This window comes from Symphalangus syndactylus, chromosome 17 (assembly GCF_028878055.3).
Source record: "Symphalangus syndactylus isolate Jambi chromosome 17, NHGRI_mSymSyn1-v2.1_pri, whole genome shotgun sequence".
In the NCBI taxonomy this organism is placed as follows: domain Eukaryota; kingdom Metazoa; phylum Chordata; class Mammalia; order Primates; family Hylobatidae; genus Symphalangus; species Symphalangus syndactylus.
In genome coordinates, this window is record NC_072439.2 from 93070819 (window position 1) to 93092638 (window position 21820).

General features: G+C 35.3%; 1 protein-coding gene across 2 annotated transcripts in view; it reads left to right on the forward strand.

Annotated features, from left to right (window-relative positions):
- Positions 1 to 21820, forward strand: part of CCDC50 (coiled-coil domain containing 50) — a 66653-nt gene that overhangs the window by 38718 nt on the left and 6115 nt on the right. The window contains exons 5-10 of one of the 2 annotated variants that reach the window (XM_063621964.1): positions 3406 to 3523; positions 8262 to 8789; positions 13334 to 13449; positions 13864 to 13908; positions 14005 to 14109; positions 15942 to 16021. In XM_063621964.1, coding sequence (XP_063478034.1) covers positions 3406 to 3523; positions 8262 to 8789; positions 13334 to 13449; positions 13864 to 13908; positions 14005 to 14109; positions 15942 to 16021 — 992 coding nt within the window. The remainder of the gene's footprint in view (positions 1 to 3405; positions 3524 to 8261; positions 8790 to 13333; positions 13450 to 13863; positions 13909 to 14004; positions 14110 to 15941; positions 16022 to 21820) is intronic. The other variant, XM_063621965.1, reaches the window with a different exon arrangement.

Consider the following 21820-nt stretch of genomic DNA (forward strand, 5'->3'; position numbering starts at 1 on the left):
AGAAGTCTATCTCATTAATTAAAATATAAGTAAAAATGACTTTAAAAGAGCTTAAGATTTCATTTAGATTTGTTTTCCCAAGTTATGTAGAACATAACCTGAGTTTTTAAAAAATGTGAACAGAAGCTTCTGTCATAAATTTGGAAAATTATAGGTTACTGGAAGATAACAGGGTTTTTTTTTCTTTTAAAGTTTTAAAATTTGCAGATATGCATCTTAAAGAGTTAGACATGCTGCATGCTTTCTATTCAAAGGTGTGTTTTTTTTGGATAAAGTTTTGAGGCCAGTGTTCTCAGGAACAGGCTTGGGAAGTGCTGTTCTAGACTTATCATTAACAGGAAGGAAGCTGAGGACCAAGGAGATTGTTTATATCAAAGGTGACTAAGCTGGTTAGCTGCATCCAAGTACTGTGACTGATAATTGCCATCTTCAGCTTGTTTCAGCGGGATTTACTTTATATTGAAATTATCTAACAAAACTCACTGCATAGTAATGTTGGAAAGCAGGGAGGAGAACGGACTTGTGCTAAACCTCAGCCATAATAGAGTGGCAGTTTTCTGTTGAATTTTTGTCCTTTGTTTCCTCAAGCCTAGTAGACCTTTTCTTTCAAAAAAGAGCTGAGAGCTTAGCAGAGCAAAAGGGTTTGGGTGCTAAGGTGCATGACATATTATGATTATTATTTTTTTATTTGATTAAAAGCACGTTCTTTGACCAGCTAATGCATTATAAAGAAGGGGCATAATTCTTTTTTCTCTCCTGGTTCTTTACACTGAGAGAGTGGCGTATTACTATGCTTCCATTAGGACTAAATTCCGTAGCAAGATGGCAGTTATAAGCAATTATATGAATAGAACTCTGAATTTCTAAGACTTTGATGGAAAAACTATCCCCTAAATCTGAATGTTAAACTGAATCTCTTTTCTCCGAATGTTAAAATGAATCTCTTTTCTCCTACAGTTCAAGTTAGACAGGGTTTTAAGAGACACTGGGAGAGAAATAGTCACTACTAATACCAATTTTGGGGGGAACTTCAATTCTTTATCTGTGCAGTGGAAAGTTTGAACTGTTCAATCTTAGAGCCAAATGTCTTTGACTCCTTAATTTATCATTTTAATAAAGCTGTGTCTACCAGGTCCGTGGAGCATAGTTTATAATTTCTGCTGGAAGTTGGACCTGATAATTTTCCTTTATATTTTTTCCTCAGTTATAGCAGGGGAAATATTTGTTTACTATAAAGCAAATTACTTAGGAAAATATAGTTTTGAGTGCTTAGGAAACATACAGCTCAATGAAGTGTTTACATTTCTTTCTACTTCTGTAGTAAACATTATAGAAATTTGGAAAATTCTTCTGTAACAAATAATAGTTTTTTGGAGAATAGGCTATGTATCCCGTTCCTCTCTTCCTGACTGATACATTACTTTGTAAGATATTAAAGCTAAAGAATCTGGCACAGGGATTGGCACCTGGTAGACACATTTGTTAAAATGATACGTTAAGAAGTCAAAGACATTTGGCTTTTTTTTTTTTTAAGATTGAATAGTTCAAACTTTCCATTGTACAGATAAAGAATTAAAGTTCCCCCCAAATTCATATTAGTAGCGACTATTTCTCTCCCAATGTCTCTTTAAACCATGTCTGACTTGAACGGGAAAAGAGATTCATTTTAACTTTCAGATTTAGGAGATAGTTTTTCCATCAAAGTCTTAGAAACTCAGAGTTCTATTCATGAAAAGTATACTTGTGTTAAGTAGGATTATGATATCTTTTACCTCTCACCTTGAGTTGCAACATTTTGTGAGTGCTCACTTAAGTGTCTGAAACTATTGCATGGGCATTTACATAGATTACTTATCAAAAAATATGTATATATGTGTCAGTTAAAAGCGTATTAATGGTATATTTTAAGTTTGTATTTGGCATAAAGTCAGATTTGTAAGGCTATTTGGATGAATAGTAAAAAACAGCTAAGGATATGGATAAATATTGCTAATTTACCTAGATTGAGCATCCAGCTTGTTTCTGCATTGATGTGAAAAAAATTAATTCACTTAAATTTTCTTTTGAAACTGTATATTGCCATCTTAGTGTATTCTTCATTTGCACCTATTCATAAAATTTGAAGAATAGTAATTCTTGCTTTAAATTTATAACATTAACTTTTAATACTTCTTGTATTCCTTATTAACGATAAATACAAAGAAGTAAGTACCTCAAACTACCAATGATTGTTATTACCATTTGTACCAGTGAGTATTGTTCTCATATTTGTATGAGCCTTTAAGAATCTGATGATAGCTATAAACTTCTCTCCTTAAAAGTGTGCATGAACATATAAGTTAATAGGCTATTTTATGGGGCTTTCATAGAAATAATCTTCAGATTCAGAACACTGTCACTCTGCAGCTCAAAACCGTTAGTAATCCTTCATCCCCTATCTTAACAGACTCCAGACTTCTTAAGATTGTCTAAAAGGAGTTCCTGTGATTCAGCCTTAGACTGTTTTTCTAGCCTCAGTTTTTTCTACAACATTCCATATCTCATGTTCTAATTTAACTATTGGCTTTTCCTTAGATAGGTGCCCATTAAAATGCTCATAACGTTGCTGATGTTTTCTTTTTCGACTTTGCCTGTTGGAATTCAGTTCTTTGTTCAAAGCCTAACACAGCGCAAAATCTTGTACTAATTCCTTTAAGCAAAAATAGTATTCCCTCTTTGGTACTCCCATGGAAATTTTTTTGAGGCATTTAAAATTTAATTTTATTGTAGTTATTTTTTTTTTTAAAGTTTCTATGAAACTTTTGTTTTCATAAAGGGATGATAATCTTTTAGGGGACATTATGGAATGTTATTCATCATTCTGCCCCTCACAGTGCCTTTCACTTAATAACTGCTAAAAATTTGCCTGGGGATGAACAGGTGGGAGACGGAAGGAAGATTGTTTTCTCCTTTTCGGTTAAGACAGTGGTATTCTAATGCAAAGCTAAATCAAAATCCCCATAAGAATTCTTTTCAAAAGTTTTTAAATTATAATTTATAAAGTTTTGTAGATTACTACATCCTGCCCCTCTAGACTTATTGAATCATCAGTTTGGAAAAAGGGCCCACAAATACATATTTTTAAAATTCTGTTGTGTAACCTGCTTTAGGAAGTACTGAGTTTTGAATGTCTTCCATATTGTGTTAGATTTAAATCTCAATTAAAGCCTGTCTCACTTATCTAGATCATGTGCTACTCCTGTTGAGCAATCATCTGGCATTTGAAGACATGAAATTAATGCCAGAAAGTCTAGACAGCCATGGACAGAGCACATACAAACTTGGCAGTGGAATGTCAGGCCCCACCATGTGGAGTTTGTTTGTTCTTTGGTAATGCGTATTTCCGTTCTCCCCTTGTCTTTGCAGGACATAGCTCGCCTTTTGCAAGAAAAGGAGTTACAGGAAGAGAAAAAGAGAAAGAAACACTTTCCAGAGTTCCCTGCAACCCGTGCTTATGCAGATAGTTGCTATTATGAAGATGGAGGTAACAATTCCTGCATCATGATGTATTCTATCCTTAGACTCAACCATAAAACACTCCTTTAATTTTGTTCATAAAGTGACCTTAGGGACCTGAGAATGTTTCTCTTATCCCCCGTCACTGGGTACATTTAGATATGTGGCAGGATTCTCTTTGCATCTAATAAATTCATGTTTTGTTTCGTTTTTGTTTTTTTTGAGATGGAGTCTTGCTCTGTCACCCAGGCTGGAGTGCAGTGGTGCTATCTCGGCTCACTGCAACCTCCGCCTCCAAGGCTCAAGCAGTTCTCCTCCCTCAGCCTCCCAAGTAGCTAGAATTACAGGTGTGCACCACCATGTCTGGCTAATTTTTCTATTTTTAGTAGAGACGAGGTTTCACCATGTTGGCCAGGCTGGTCTTGAACTCCTGACCTCAAGTAATCTGCCTACATCAGCCTCCCAAAGTGCTGGGATTACAGATGTGGGCCACCGCACCCAGCCTTATCTGTTCTTTAGTTGGACAACCCGAGCCACTTTCATGATGGCTAAAATTTGAATATGATTTTATAAGAATTGGCATGCATTCTTTTTAAACTTTAGCGACTTGGAATGCTTTATTATAATCTAAGCACATAAATGGGGTGTGGAAAATGGTGGATGAGTCTCTGGACTTAACCTTTCTCAAGAAGTCTGGGCAGTAGTGTTTGAAGCGGCAAAGTGGTATGAAGAAAGAAGGTATACCATGCATCACTTACTGGGTAACAAAGCTTTGTTCTGTGCTTTCTTGCCTTTTAAACCTGGGCCAATGGTGTAGCCTGCTGATGACAAACAATATTAAATTTTAAGATTTCCGTGTTCATTTTTTTCTTTTGATCCTTTCTTTGATATTCGATTACCATGTAGTATGATTTCTGAGGGAATGATTACCTCAGTTTCGCTTCTCTGGTGCCTACTTTGCAGGGTGGTGATGGTGTGGTGGTGGCAGTTGTGGTGATTCTTTATCTTAAAAATGTGTTGGGAAACGAGTATTTGCAAGTATTGTCAAGTCCTTCTCAAAGACTTGTGAAAGGAAAGACGTTTCCTATAGTTTCAAGTGTCAGTATTTAATGAAATTCAGCTTGAAGACCAATACTTAGGATCACAAGTGAACAAAACCTAAAGGCAACTTTCAGAGAGTCAAGAATTTCAGGTCAGTGATCCTGAAGGACCTTGCAAACCAGTCATCAACTGCTTTTCTGTAATTCTATTATAAAAGGTAAATATGTGTTTCTCTGATGAGTAGAATGAAAGCAGTGTATATGTAGATGATGAGATTATTACATTTGAGTATAATTTTGCCCAGTAACACTTTTTGTTCTAAATTTACCATAATCAGTAGAGCTCAGCCTTTTCAGTAAGCAGGCTGATTCGCAATTTACTGCTTGATGTGTTCTTCCTCCGTATGTAAAACACTCATCTCTTTTTTGATAGCTGTTTTCTTTATGCTGGTTTTTCTGATGAATCTATATGTTATGTCATTTGAAAAGAAAAATTTTTGCCACATTTTACTGTACTAAAGATCAGAAAGCAAAGTGTTACTCTTCACCTTCAATTTAAATCTTAGAAATGTAGCCTGGTGTTTTTCCCTTTTTTAAAAATTCTGCTTTGGAGGTATATTCACTGTAAACGTTATTATTTTAAACTGTTCAGTCTATAAAAACATTAGGATGACAAGGAATTAAATGCATTAAACTATTAATTTTAGCATTCCCCTCTTAAAGCCTTATACTGACTTGAATTGAGACTCAAACCTGTTTTTTTGACCAGAGTACTGTCATCCTGATTTGTTTCTCTAGGGCAGGAGACTATATTAAGAATTCAGTGGTTTTTCAGGGACACATAAAAGCTTTTAAAAATATTTTGTATTTATTTTAATTACTCTGATAAATTTGTAGAGAGTGGCCTATATGCTTGTTTCTTTGGTGAGAGAGAGACTTTGAGGGAGTTTTGAGGAACAGGAAGTGGTGACCTCCTGAACATGTGTGTGTAAATACTGAAATTTCTCTTGCTTCAGCTGTGTTGTTATTGGGAGATTATATATTGTTGAACATGGAGTCCTCATTAATATGCCTTTGTGTTAGACCAAGTGCAGTTCCACAGAAGCCATATTACAGTTCAGCCCATATTTACAAAATAATCCTTCCGGTCTTTGCAGTGGTCCTTTTCCAACACATCTGGGATATTCTTTCCTTATGCTTGCCTTTGTATATCTATTTGATTTTTTGCCTTACTTGCATAGTAATCACAGTGTATCATTACAGAAATGGCCAATTTTTCAACTTTTATTTAACTCAAACTTTAATACGTTATCTATTAGAATGATTATTTATGGATTTTCTACAAATTTGAAATGTATAAAACATTTGTCAAATTTATATCAACTCAAATGATATGTATTATTTATTAGTGAATCCATGTTTTTCTTTCAAAGCCTCTTATTGAAGTCATATAAGTGATTTTTTTTTAAGTTGTGGTCTTTGGAGTCGTAGGACTGTGGTTCAAGTCCTATCCCCTCCTTAGAACAATATTAATTTTAATGAAGTTATGTACTAAATAAAATGGAGATTATAAAAGTAAATCCTTCATTTGGATTTGAGAAGATGAAATAATGCAATTTTGGTGAAGTACTTATTTATACATATATCAGTGTTATATGTGTATAATGTAATATTTTCTGTATCTATCTTATTTTGAAAGGCAAACATGGAGGCACTCATATAAAATGCAGGTGTGTGTGTGTGTGTGTGTGTGTGTGTGTGTATGTATTATGTATATGCCAATACATAATACCTATGTATGTTTTGGCAGTGAGGGAGTAAGTTATATTTGCCAAATAACTTGGTCTCAAGAAACATACAAGTCTCAGTCCTCAACTATATGAGGTTTTAAAGCATTCAGATAGATTCCTCACATCATCTTTTTCTTTCCAAGATTTAAAGCTGTCACAGCAGATTTACTATTAGAGAATAAATTTTTTTCCAGTCAGCTCTGTAAAAATGTAGTAACAGCTCTGTAATAATTCCTGCAGCATATTTCTTAAAAGTAAAACTGCGAATATCAATTAACTATTTAGAAGGAATTAAAAATCATAATATCACAAATTCATGTCAAAACCCAATTCTTTTTGTTTCTTTTGAGCCAGAAGGTACTTCACTTGTGCAACTCTGAGTGAGCACATTTTTATTAACACTGTAAACCATTGTTCCCTGGATGTGGTCATCATTTAAGTAGCTGGTCTGTATTATGTAAATTTACAGCAGTAGTCACTTAATTCTCATGTTGTCATGATAGTCTTAAAATAATAGTTTATTTAAGAGAGCAGATAATTTGTTTTTATCACTGGGTAATTCTTCTGTTTTGCTTTTGATTTTATGTAAAATAAAACTTACCCATAAATGATGAAGATAAATACTTCTACAGACTGTTTAGAAAACAAATTATTTAGTATTGTCTTTGGAAGCAAGCTTTCTTTTCTTCTGGAAAGCTCAGGAGGAAACAATTTGAGGTTTTTAATGGAAACTTACATAATTGGTACATTTAGCACATATCTCTTTCTTGCTCTATTCCTTTAACAGATTAATATCAAATGAAACAATTTCAAGGAAAACGTATAGTTTTTTATTTTCTTTACATCTCATCAACTTACGGTAGCTCTTTGAAATGCAGTTCAGCAAGTGGTTAATTCCATCAGGGAATCTTAGCTATCATAGCAATTTTCCATGGAATTGGGATTTTTTTGTTGTTATTTCCAAAACTTAGTAAAAGTTTTAGAAAATGTTAAAATCAGTATATTCTTGTAAAGTGCATATGAATTTACTGCCTTTGTCTTCACATTATACTTGTGCCTAAAAAAGACCTGAAAAAGCACTATTTTTGTGCTGTTTTTGAAGTTTATATTAAATTTGGGGTCATATACTTAGCATATATTGTATTTTTATACAAAGAATACAATATCCTACAGGTTTTTAAATGTATTTAGGAAGCGACTCCTTTTTATATATTCCATCAAGGCAACCCTTTGAATTTTTTTCCTTTGCCAAGTTTCAACGAAGATTGAGAACAGAGTTATCTAAAGATAACAGGGTCATGAACTCACTTAAAATTCTGATCTACTTTATCCTCTTTTACATTGAACTGTAATAGAGGGCTATTTTCTGAAGTGACTGGGTATGTTTGGCCACATGAAGTGGGCAGATAGAGGAATATAAAAATCTGTGGATCATTCCTCTGAACTCAAGAGAAACCAGCAATATTCTGATACAGTTTTATTGGCATTTCCAGTAAGAATATTTGAAAGCCTCTGTCTGAAATTACGAAGCTTAATTTTTTTGTTTTACAAGATTCCTCAACCTCTACCTTTTACTCTATACTAGTTTCAAATTGGTTTATAAATAGAACTTAGTGTTTAATGGCTATAATTTTGTTATTGGCAAATATTAAAAGTGTCGTTAGCTCTACCTAATCATGATCAAGCTCTTCTTTCACATTTGTTTCACGTAATTTTAGTTTCTTACCATTTTGGCTATGTACCCAGAATTCTTTAGGTTCTCATGAACTGTTTCAGTAATGCTCATCCCCTCTTCTCAATTTAAGTTGAAAGAGCAATTTTCTCCATTTTTAAAGTACGTTAAACTGGAGTCCAGACTCCCCCCTGTGTAGTGAGTTCATACTCTCATTAAATTAATCTGCATTTTTATTTTTCACATCCCTCTGCCTCCACTCAGACCAACCAGGGTCAAGGAGGGCCAGGGAATTGGGTTCTGGATTCTCAAGACCTTGTAGACTCCAAAGAGATGGAAAGACTGTGAAGCAGAAGAAAGAGAAACCAGAACATCCACTGGAGAACTTGGAAGAGCCAGAACAACGTTGTTCATCAAAGCGATCCCTGTCATCCTCTAGCTCGGGGAAAGTGAGGGACAATCCCCAAATTAACAATGAGCAGCACGAAAGGAAACGGTCCACTCAGGAGAGGCCCCGGAGACCTCTGCTTCCCACAGTCAGTGGTGAAGTGTTTCTGAGCACTGAATGTGATGACTGGGAGACTAAGAATAACCATCAGACTCGAAATTGGGAAAAACAGTCTCGACACCAAGGTCAGCTTTCACCCAAGTCCTCACAAAAAGCAGGGCTTCACTGCAAGGAAGTTGTATATGGGAGGGACCATGGGCAAGGTGAGCACAGAAAAAGGAGACACAGGCCCAGGACTCCTCCATTCTCAGAGAGTGAGGAGCAGCTCCACCTCCATGACCCAGGTAATAGAGGACAGTTTCAATGGAAGTCCTGGTATCATGTATATAACTACAAACCGATGAATTTAATAAGTATCTTAAGCAACCTTTCTTTCTCTCCAGTTCATGCTCGTGACTTTGAAATAAATCCTAGAGCAACATATTATAAAAGGTATACACTTAATCTCAGGTCTATAAGAAGAAGGAAAATATTTGTCACTTTTCTGTGAGAATGCACTGATTCCTTGGAGAGTTATTCCGTGCCCAGGTTGTATTAGAGGTACCCATTCCAGATACTGTTCTTCATTTACTGAGACTGTGTATCAGAGATTCTGATACCAAATCAAAACTCCTGAATTTCTGGTTTTACTTCGGTGAACCCAGAAGAGCTGATGAGCCCGTCTTGATAGTGTTTGTCTAACCAAAGGCCAATAGAGCCGGAAATACTATATTTTTTAGACCTCATCTTTCTCATTTGTAAAATGAGGAATTGGATAGGCAGTCTTTTAAGAAAGTATTTTTCAAATAATATGCCTCAGTTCATTCTCATCAGAATCAGCTGTTAACTAAAAATGGAAATGTCTGGATTTCACATGTATTATCATCTCTGGAGTGAGGCCTGGCAGTTTGGACATGTTTTAGACCTGGAGGTGGATTCTTAGGAACTTAAAATTTTAAAGTTATTGCATTAAGTTACTTTTTATACTGTAACTTTCTCCAGCTCTAACTCTACAGTTGGTGTTCTAAAGTACCAATACAGGTAAGTTCTTGGTACCTATGTAAGAATGAGGTAAATATTATAGATAAACCTCAAATTTCTGGCACCCTTGAGGCTTAACTCTGAAGTCCATCATTGACACAGTAATGGCTCTATTTTCTATAAACTGCTGAGGTGATGTTTTCCATGTGGCCGTAACACTAGGAATCGTAGTACCAAGGAGCCGGTCAAGCTCTATCTGTGGTCAAAGAACTTGTTTCTAGGTTGCTGATTCAGGTTAAGTTGGTTTTTCCTGTCATGTTATTTCTTATTAAAGGACTTGGTTATACAGAAAATTAAAATTTAGTTCCGGAAACCATTCTGAGTAGCTGCCACAAATATCCTTGTCTTAGGCTTTGTGCTTGGATTTCAGCCAAAAAGATGGCTTTGTAAACAATTCCAAACTAGATACACTTTGTTAGGGAGATATAAAGAGCTGCGGAAAAATAGAGTAAAGTGTATTAATCTGTCTTGAGTAGGTTTATGAGGAAGTTACACCCCTAACATTTTGAGGTTTATAAGTTCCAAGGCGTGGGGAAAGTATGGAGAAAGAATGGTGATACACTGACCTCTACGTTTCTGCTTCTGTGAATCTGACTTTCAGGAGTGCTCTGAGGGCTAGTTAGGCTTTATGGCTTTTAGTTATGCTCCAGGATATTTTAAATAGGCTGAGGAAGCATGACACTAAACACTGACTCACAGGCTCCACTACTGGAATTGCAAATGTTTTGTTTTTTTATTCTGCCAGCACAGGGGATTAAAAAACATTGTTATCAGGCAGATACTAAAATGACTACAACATGAGCTGCTGCTTTTCTGTCATTTTATATTCAGCTTGCTTTTTACATTTTACCTTTCTAGCCCCTGTAGGCATTTGATTTTGTAACTCCCTGGAACAGGTCAGAGGATTACATTAAAATATAATTACTAGGTAGTGGCATCTATTCTTGCTGTTGTAAAAGCACAATTCTTAAAGTTGTTAGGACAGGCCAAAGTTATATTTAACTTAATAATGAAGAAACTAGCAGGATGACAAGGAGCTGGTTCTAAGAGGATTTGCAGAGCAGCATTAACAGAATCAGTTGAAAGACAGTGCAAAATAAAATTTTAAATTAAGTATAAGATAACTTTCTACAGGGCAATGGGTACCTAACCTTTCAGTTACTTCTCTGTTGGACTATAAATTCTTAACAGCTCATCATTTTCTGCAGGTTAACTTCTAAACTCGCAGGGCCATAAAATAACTGCACTGTTCTGCTGTGAATTGTTAGTCAGATATACTGTGGCATTCCCTAAATGTCAGACTGGCTTATTACAAATACTCTTACATGATATCAAAAAGGATATATCATTTTACCTTATTCCAAGCTCAGAATAAATTTATCCTGAATATCAGTACTTTCAACAATTTTATTCTGTAAATTTAAGGATGAAGTTTTGTGTTCATTTAGGGACGTTCTTGTGTTCTTCATCTGAAGGATGATGAACAGAAAAAGACAAGAAAGTGTTAAATTAAGATATATATGGAACTTGAAAATACCACTCACCCGATTTTTTGAAAGCTGGTTTCTAGAGTCTAGGATACTGAGATGAGGGAAACTAGTCTGTTAATTTCCTTCAGTTAATTACATTAAAAAAATTTTTGGACATCTTTGTTTTCTTTAATGACGGCCTTACACTGCACTGTGAGTTCTTTTTCTATACCGTTACAAAAATTTTTGTCACCTTGGGTCCAGAGGACACTGCAGAGAATGGGCATCCTGACAATGCAGAAATTTAGTATTCCAAGCTGTGGGGATTTTCTGCTTAATGAGATTTACAGATTCCAGTGATACATCAAGGGTTTAAATAAACCGTTTCCCCTCTAAATATTTGGAACTGAGAGATATTACCTCAGATTCTGACTCTTACTAAGTCATCATTCTCTTTTTAACTGCCAGAGGTTACAGTCTTATCACCCTGTCAAACCAGTTAGACTATTCAATGGAATATTGTCTTTGATAGAATTTAAAACAATGTGTCTTTAATAAAATTGAAAGTGAAAAATCTTCTTGGCTAAGTCCGTGGTGTACTTTAGGAGGCATAATAGTGGAGAAAATTTGGTCCTTGAAATTTGAGCACATCTCACTGTATTTCACTGGATGGCAAAAGTGAAGGAGCTAGGCATGTTCCATCATCCTTAATTAAGCTTTGGGCTGCTTATTGAAGTATCATTTTTTCTACAGATTGGAACATGGTATATATAGCAGACTTTTGTCCACTGACATTGCCCAGTACCGAGTTCCTCATCTAATTTCATTTTCTCTGAAATCTGCCTGCCTAGTTATGACTAAGCTTAATAACTCAGGGAGATTTATATTCTGTTTCAGATGGTCCACTCTTGGGACTATGCCACTGTTCTTTTTTGTTTTTTGGCTGTCCCAAACCACTCAGAAATCTAGATTAAGCCTAGCCCAGCATGAGACTCTGGCTCTAGAGATGATTTGAAGTGGTCTGTGCAATCGGGTTCTATTAGGTCTGAAGCTAAGAAAGCCATGTTTGCTAGTCTTTCTTTGTAGGAAATAGAGATGTGTATGAGTCTGGCTTCTGAAGCCACAGAAGCCAGGTTGAAAGTTGTACAAAGATAGGCTTCACAAAATACTTACATTCTCATCATTTGCCCAGTGTTTACTTGTATTTTATTTTTTTTTAAATTAACCGCAAGTGAGTCAAGTGTGGTGAGGGATTTTGACAAAAATCGTTTTAATTTACAGTAATTTTAATGGGCATAATACACTAAACAGGTGATGCCAATATTAATTGCAAGTAAGAATGAACTGGGGAGATTTAAAACAAACTTACTCAAGGACAGGGCACACCCAGGCTACTTAATTTAGAATCTGTGGGGGTTGGGGCAAATATTTTTATATGTGTTCAAAGCACCCTCATGTGATTCGAATATATAGCCCTGGTTGACAACCCCTGGCATAAAGAGACAATCAGGAGTACATTTTCTTTCTCCTCTGAATAGTTAATTTACTAAAATGAACTATTTCAGATGAGTAATCTTGTTCACTGTATTCACAATTTTTATTAATTCTGAATGTAATACACTCACACTGTCAAGTAGAAGTTTAAAGCCAGAATTGCTTTATAGGAATAAATTGGAATAGAACTCTGGTCATTGTGCTCTCAATATAGCTCTGGTTATATTTTCCCTAAGATGTCACAGTGCTATTAGTCTGATCAAAGCTGTGGGGAAGATCTAAAGCGAGTGGGTTAATTTACTCTCAGAGCAAAAGCCATGGCAGGGCCACTGCCTGTCTAACAGGTATTATCACATGACTACCAGCTGCGGCTGTTTCTGCTCCCTCTGAAGTAGTAAGTATGCAGGCTGAGATAAATAGAAGCCTCTCCTCTCCTCCACCCTTGACAGCTTAGCCTCTTAAACTCTGACTCTGTAATTTGCTTTTCTTTAAATTATTTTTATTTTCAATGACTTTTTTTTCACTTTGTATTTTTCCAGGGCCTCACTTGCAACTTCTTACATAATTTTCTGCTGTTGCAGAAACTATGTGAGAGGGGACTTTTTACCAGGCAGGCTTGGTTAGATATCTTTGTTTAAATGTATGCATTATCTACATTGCCACTTCCATTCCTAGGGCAAAAATATTTTTAATGCACCCCACACTATATTCTGGAGTAGAGGTAGTATTGTCATTGTTAGCTACTAAAGAAAAATCTCCTTTATCTTAAATTTCGTAACTTTTCAGAAAACATCCTTGGTTGTTTTCTTACATTGAGGTTTTTTTTTTTTTTTTTTTTTTTGAAGGAATGAAGCCAAGAGTGACGAAAGAAGCTGTATCTACTCCATCGCAAATGGCCCACAGGGATCAGGAATGGTATGATGCTGAAATTGCCAGAAAACTGCAAGAAGAAGAACTTTTGGTGAGCAAATTTTAAGGCAAAAGTTTAGATATATATTGATGGGTATTTTTTTTGTGAATTTAGTCCATCTTGAAATTACGTTAATAGTCCTCTCTTAATTGAGAAACCTTTTTGTATGAGTGGAAAAATCAAGACAATAGGAATAGAGTATCCACTTTTGCTTAGTGAGTAAGCATTAACAACGAAGTCCGTAACTCCATTTCTCCATCTCCATCATTGTTCTCCATGACCCTGCTGTAGGATTTGATAAAAAGAGCTCCCGCTGTGGCTGGTGAAAGCATACCAGCTGATTAGCATCCTCAGGAACATGAGTCACAATTATTTTCAAAAACCAGCTTATTTTGAACAACACACTGAAAACGCACAACATAGATTCCAATGAAATTCTTTGTTTTTGTATTTTCGATATCATAGGCTACCCAGGTGGACATGAGAGCCGCTCAAGTAGCTCAAGATGAAGTAAGTTAATGAGTTTAGCTGATATTCTTTGGAAATATCCTAGTATATTTCTGTCTGCAACTCTGCAGTTAATGATATTGACTGTATTTTGTTTAGGAAATTGCTCGACTTCTAATGGCTGAAGAAAAGAAAGCTTACAAAAAAGCCAAGGAGCGGGAGAAATCATCTTTGGACAAAAGAAAGCAAGACCCCGAGTGGAAGGTAGAGTGTGTTTTGTTTGTTTTCTAATTAGAAATAAAATTAGAAATGAAAAGGGGACTCTGCTTTTAAGTTAAGCTCTGCAAATATATTTAGGATATATGAATATATAAATTATCTGTATTGCATATATGAATCTGATCTGTGAAGATTCCATCACCATGAAAAATCACTGAATTTTTGAAAATATGTCAAAAGTTACTGCTAAGATTGAAAACTCATTCTGTTCCCTTTAAGACCGAGTAAAATGCAAGTGCTTCTGGTCATGAACAGTCTTAGTTTTCATATACAGTACTTTGATTATAGAAGAATGTAGCGTTTTCACATGCTTTCATATTTTCACATGCTTTCATATTTTCCACAATGAACTTCTCTTCCCATCTGTACTTTCTTTGTGCTTACATTATCTCTAATCTCTGTCATGTACCCGTTTCTCTTTCCTTTGATGTAACATGGTTTGTGGCAGACTGAAAGATACATACTTATCACCAACAATTATTTATGTCACAGTGCAAGACCTGTCTAGCATGAGTTTGGACTGTCATCTTTCCCCTCGTTGATCAGAAATTGTAGACAAAATAAACAGTTACTGCAATTCATTTTGCTGCGGTAATTGCGAGTTCCAGTAGAGCAGACTTTATTCATCAGTGGCAGCGCACAAGACAACACTTTGGACCTCCATGGAAAGACGACATTTTTCCTTATAGTAATGTATAATGTAGAGAGGAAGACAAAGTGTAGACAGTTAACAAATAGAAGATCAAGCTAGGTGGAAAAAGAGCAGAGGAATAGGGAGAGAATTGGTACAATACAGAGTTTTTAGGGAGGGAGTTTAGGCCCAGAAGAATGAAACCTAGGTTGTGTATTCCTTATACAGTTGGTGTTTAGCACTGGTCTCTCTTGAACAAATTCCTCCATTGGGTTTCTGGTCCCACCTCACAGTCTCAGTAATGGTTGTGAGGAAAAAGAAGGTGTAGAAACCTTGCTAATAGTATTGCTGTACTCTTTCCTGTTGCCCAGTTACCTACGAGTTAGTCTCAAAACAATGAATGTATTATTCTCATATTAATTATGTATATTTAGCTCTCTCTTAACTAACTCAGTAATTCAGGATTTTTTCTAACGTACTGTTTTAGTCAAGGATTCCCAAATACTTCTGTTAAATAAATTAAGCCACAAATAATTGCCCAGGAGTTTCTCAGATTCTTTGCTACCTTAACTAGGAAAGGGTAAGTATTTAAGGATTAGAAATCAGTTGTGTCAGAAGACAATGGCCACATCTCTAGCAAGTATCATCATGACTTCTGTAATTTTTATTTTATAACTGGTACTGATACAGTTCCTCTCTTGGAAAAGTTGACTTGAATGTGCCTTAGTTTACTGGCTGGAAATCAGCCTAAGACAGGTGTGCGGAAGTAAGTTTGAGTGCACAAACCTGGATTCCATAGAGTCTGGGCGTCCACTGGTTCTTGTCAATTACTGTGTAGCTATTATGTTAATATTCAGTGGCCAAGCACACCCATCTAGGGAAGCATGTTCCTGTGTGTTTAGCTCATCCCTCTGGCTGCTCTAAGGCTTTCAGATGAGTGGGCTAAATTACACCTTTCATGTAAGCCCAAAGCCTACCTTTGCAGCTATAAATTTTTTACCTCTGGAGTGGCTATATATAAAAATATTTTATGTTGCTCAACTAAATATAATTAATCTGAAATCACTAAGGAAGAGCTTGGCATGATAAACATACTTTAAACTTAATCTTTCCCTTTGATGATTCTGGATTGTATGTGTGTGTTATTTTTGTTTGTTTGTTTGTTTGTTTGTATTTTTGTCCATAGCCAAAAACAGCTAAAGCAGCAAATTCAAAGTCAAAAGAGAGTGATGAACCTCACCGTTCTAAGAATGAAAGGCCAGCACGGTAAGCTGACACCTGAAAAGGAAAATGAGGAAGTTGACTTTGGGGTGAGTAAGGAGATGTCAGTTCCCTAAGAAGAGTGTATGTTTTTTGGAGAGGAGATCCAAAAATCTGCATTTGTGAGGTAGTGTCAAGACATCCAGGGTTATTTTTAGTACTTTATTTCCAGTCTTACATTGAGTTGTGCACATCAAATCAGGATTTTACAAAAGTTGGGGTAGATAAGGAAGAATGTACTTTTTGTTAGGACTGATTCTTACCTCTGCATTCACTGAATTTATGCTTTCAGCTTGGGGAATGAGAGTGATTTTTTTTCCTAAATAAAATTTCGAGTTTTAAATTTTTACCGGGTTTCATAGCCACACCGATGTGTGCATGCCATTTGCACATGCTCAAACTCATTTCTTTCTGAGTCTCAGTGTCCTTGACAAAATCTTGAATCCTTGTAGGCTGTCTAAATCCCACTCGACAAATAGCTGTGGCTATGGTGTACATACTTTCTGATTTATCTCAAACAGTCGTGCATAATAGTTACGGAGCAGCTGCTGTCTTTCTACCTCAAGTTGTCAACATTTAAGTCTCTGGGGAAGTAACCTCTTTTTTTTTTTCATTGCTTTTTGTTGCCTTTCAAAAGAAAACATGATTGGAATGTGAAGAAAAAATATTAAAAACAAGACAAAAAGTCACACTAAGTTTAAAATTTTGAAAACTCTGAATTATTCAAATTTGAATTTTATTCCTGATTATTTATTAATTCTTGAAACATAACGTTTATTTCATTGAATAATTGACACTGTTGTTGCTACTCATGCCCACACTGAAGCTCCTAGACTTGTTTCCTTCAAGTGAATGTATTTAGAGTCCTTAAAAAGTAATCTTCTATCTTAAAACTCATTTGCTTTCAGAAGATAATCCTCCAGAAAATTACATTGAGTTTGTATTGCTCTGAGAAGAATAGTGGCATATTCTGTCTAGTTATATAAAATCTGTTTCTGTTGTAGCTTTTGGTTAAGCACATGCCAAACATTTTCTTAGAACTCTATAGTTTAGTACATTCCCAAAATATCCAAGTAAAAGAAGCAGCAGCTAATCTGTTCTCAGTAAGTAAATACATCTGGATTATTATCCTCTTTTTAGTCAAATGAATTTAAATCATCTTTAGGCTTATTCTGCGGTCTTCAAATCCTTGGCCTCTTTAGAATACTAATACCATTGACAGCATATATAATGGAACGGTATTGTTTGATTTCTTAAGAAAGTTTATTAAAGTCTGAAAACAAGTTTTTGGAATGTAATAGATACTTTAGAAATATTTGGCATACTGAAAGGGTGAATAATCAAATGATCCTGTATTAAAAATGGCTATTATAAATGAATGAAAAGTGACTTAGGGCTAGTAGAATAGAAATTTTTGTTTTTACCTTAGAAGAACATTTATCTTTAAATGTCATTTTAGGAGGATTGTATATATGACAAAGAAAAAGAATAAGAATTTTCTGAAACCTATGTTTTCATACTTAAAAGTTAAAGCTTATATATCTTGCATATGTAGATACCTTGCACAACTAATATCAGAATGTATACTTTCTGGTTAGAATCTGTGGTTTTCCTCTTTCACATTTAATCATGGTGGAGAAGTTTAGCTAGCTAGCTATACAGAAAGAGTTGGTTTCAAGGATTGAAGAACATGGCATTTCCTAGGTCAAGATGTTTATTACTGAAGTGTAGTAATAGTAGTAGAGGAGACACAAATTCTCATGTACAGCTTGTAATACTTATGGTCAAAAATCCGATTTCTTTGTTACGGAATTTTCTACTCTTTGTGTATGTGTGTTTAACTTTCGTTGTTGTTGTTTTTCAAAAATTGCCATTTTTATTTTAGAATCGGGGATACATATGTAGGTTTGTTACAAGGGTATATTGTGTGGTACTGAGGTTTATACTTTTATTGATTTTGTCACCCAGATAGTGAACAGAGTACCCAGTAGGAAGTTTCTCAGCCCTTGCCTCCCTCCCTCCTTTTGGAATTCCCAGTGTCTATTATTCACATCTTTAAGTCCATGTGAACCCAGGATTTAGCTCCCACTTATAAGTGAGAACATGCAATATTTAGTTTTCTGTTTCTGTGTTAATTCACATGGGATAATGCCCTCCAGAGGCATCCATGTTGCAGCAAATGTTATGATTTCATTCTTTTTTATGGCTGTGTAGTAGTCTATAGTGTATATGTACCACATTTTCTTTAATTCACTGTTGATGGGTGTTTTGGTTGATTCCATGTCTTTGCTATTGTGAAGAGTGCTGCGATGAACATACGAGTTCATGTGTCTTTTTGATAGACTGATTTATTTTCTTTTGGGTATATACCCAGTAATGGAATTGCCAGGGTAATGGTAGCTCCAAACTGCTTTCCAGAAGGACTGAACTAATTTGAATTCCCAACAACAGTGTAAAAGTGTTCCCCTTTCTCTGCATCCATGCTAACATCTGTTATTGTTTGACTTTTTAATAGCCATTCTAATTGTTGTCAGATGGTATCTCATTGTAGTTTTTATTTGCATCTCTGATAGTTAGTTATGTTGAGCATTTTTCATGTTTTTTGGCTGCTTGTATTTCTTTTGAGAAGTGTCTGTTCATATTTTTTGCTCACTTTTTAATAGGGTTGTTTGTTTTCTCTTTGTTCATTTGTTTAACTTCCTTAGAGAGTCCGGATGTCAATCCTTTGTTGGATGCATAGTTTGCAAATATTTTCTCCCATTCTGTAGGTTGTCTCTTTGTTTGTAGTTTCTTTTGCTTTGCAGAAATCTTTAATTAAGTCCCATTTGTCTGTTTTTGATTTTGTTATATTTGTTTTTGGGGTCTTCATAAATTATTTGCCTTGGCCAATGTTGAGAAGAGTATTTCCTAGGTTTACTTCTAAAACTTTCATAGTTTAAGGTCTTGCATTTTTTGTATATGGTGAGAGGTATGGGTCCAGTTTCATGCTTCTGCATATAGTCAGCCAGTTTTCCCAGCACCATTTTTTAAATAAGTTGTCCTTTCCCTATTGTTTATTTTTGTCAACTTTGTCAAAAATCCCTTGGTTGTAGGTGTGCAGCTGTATTTCAAGGGATCTCTACTCTGTTACATTGGTCTATGTGTCAGGTTTTGTACCAATACCATGCTTTTTTGGTTACTATAGCCTTGCATAGTTTGAAGTCTGGTAATGACATGCCTCCCTTTGCTCTTATTGCTTAGGATTGCCTTGGCTATGTGGCTCTTTTTCTGGTTCCACGTGGATTAAATAGTTTCTTTTAAATCTGCAGAAAGTGACGTTGGTAATTTGATAGGAATTTGTTCCATCTGTGGATTGCTTTGTTTACTATGGGCATTTTTTTTTTTTTTTTTTTTTTTTTTTTTTTTTTGAGACGGAGTCTCACTCTGCCACCCTGGCTGGAATGCAGTGGCGTGACCTCGGCTCACTGCACCCTTCGCCTCCTGGGTTCAAGCGATTCTCCTGCCTCAGTCTCCCGAGTAGCTGGGATTACAGGCACCCACCGCCACGCCCAGCTGATTTTTGTATACTTAATAGAGATGGGGTTTCACCATCTTTGCAAAGCTGGTCTTGAATTCCTGACCTCAGGTGATCTGCCTGCCTCGGCCTCTCAAAGTGCTGGGATTACAGGCGTGAGCCACTGCGCCTGACCCGGACATTTTAATAATATAGATACTTCCAACCCATGAGCATAGAGTGCTTTTCCATTTATTTATGTCATCTGTGATCTCCTAGACTTGATAAACAACTTAAGCGTAGTCTCAGGAAACAAAATCCATGTACAAAAATCAGTAGCATTTCTATATTCCAGTAAGGTTCAAGCTGAGAATCAGATCAGGAACTCGATCCCATCTACGATAACCACACACACAAAATACCTAGGAATACTTCTAACCAAGGAGGTGAAAGATCTCTATGAGGAGAACTGCAAAACACTGTTGAAAGAAGTTTTCTACTGTTTTTTAAGGAAATAGAGGATAACTTAGCAATCTGAATTCTAATTATTGTAACTGGAAAAAATTTCAACCTATGTTCCAGATTGTTTTAACTAGAGGATTTTATACTGGTCATATTATCTATTATTCTACTTGCATTTTTTCCTTAAAAAATTAAATATTTTCTCTCAAAAAAAAAAACAAAAAAAAAATTAAATATTTTCTAAATCTCATTTTATTCCTTGCGCATTCTTATGAATGTGAAATACATTTGTCTCCATTTATTCATTTATCAAGTATTTATTGAGCACCCTAATAATTGCTCACACATAATTGGGGTACATATCAGTCAACAAGAATGAACTCTGTCATGTTCTCATGAGTTTATAATCTAAACAAATAATTATCCAAATAACTATTATGATTGTGTTAAGTTCTATGGATGAAAATACAAGATGATAAGAACATAGGGAGACATCCTGGTTTAAGTGTCTAGGAGGGTTTCTTAAAGAAGTGAATTTTGAAGTGAATTATGAAAGGTGTTTGGCTGTATCACTAAGTTAAAGATGTAAATGATTTCATGAGAACAGTAGGAAACAGGCAATCTTAATACAATAAAACTATACAACAAAGTGTTAATAAAATTTTTCTAACTTGGATATACATGCTTTAACTTTAAAACAATTGTCTCTGGTATAACAAAATAATTTGGTGTAGGACTCCTGGCAGCAGTAAGCCAAGATTTGTTCTCTGTGTAACCTGAAACTAAACAGAACAGTACGCTTAAGAGCACTGAAGGCATTCTAGATTGATTTGTTTATCCTTACATGGACATGCTAGAAAACTTGTGGGCATCCTGTGCTTGTTTCATAACTTTAGCATACTTTTCCTTGATGATGAGTTGATGGTGAGGCAATAATCATGGGTTGTTTTTGTGAGTCCCACTCAACTTCTGTCTTTCTGATTTTTGACTGCCTAATGACATTAATAAAAGAGAGAACAGACTGGGTCACTCTAACTACTAACCCTGTTTTGTTGGGCCTGAGTCACTTCTTAAGCCACTTGTTTGCTTTTTGAAGCTAAGTTCTTTAATCCTAGAGTCAGATTGATTTGTCTCTGTTTTTCTACCAAGTCTTAAATTGTTTTTTGAAGGTAAGTGTTATAAATATCAGGTATTGGAGAAAAACACTATTTAATTTCCAATATTTGTAAACAAATGATTTAAAAATAAAAATTAGAAAAAATGCATTATTCACTATGTTTCTATTACTTATGTATGTATATATATAACAAAATGCATGAAATGATATTTGAAAGTATAAGTACAGATACATACGAAAGTATACTTACGAAAATATACAAATGCATGTATATAAACACACATATATACATACAGTCTTGTATACAGATGATGCTGCTCCTGATAAAAATACACGCCTATGTAGTAGAGCATACTAGAGTAGTTAAGAACACTGGTTTTGAAATCCAGTTGAGTTTGAGGCCTGGGTCTGCCACTAAACAGCTATGTGAACATGGACAGATTATTTACCTCATCTAACCTAATCTGACTCTAAAATATGTATATGATAATTAGCATACAGACTTGTCCTGAAAGTTACTTGAGATAATCTATGTAGAACCTGTAGCATAGTCCTCAGCACATATACCAATTTATATCCAGTGTTGACCTCTTCTGGATGCTGAATACCTGGGGAAAGATTTATTGCTTGGCAACAAGTTAAAAAATTTGAAAACACTTGCTTTTATTTTTACATGACAGAGCCCATTGTACCAAACCAAGTATAACTTTACAAACTTCCGAATACTTATGCC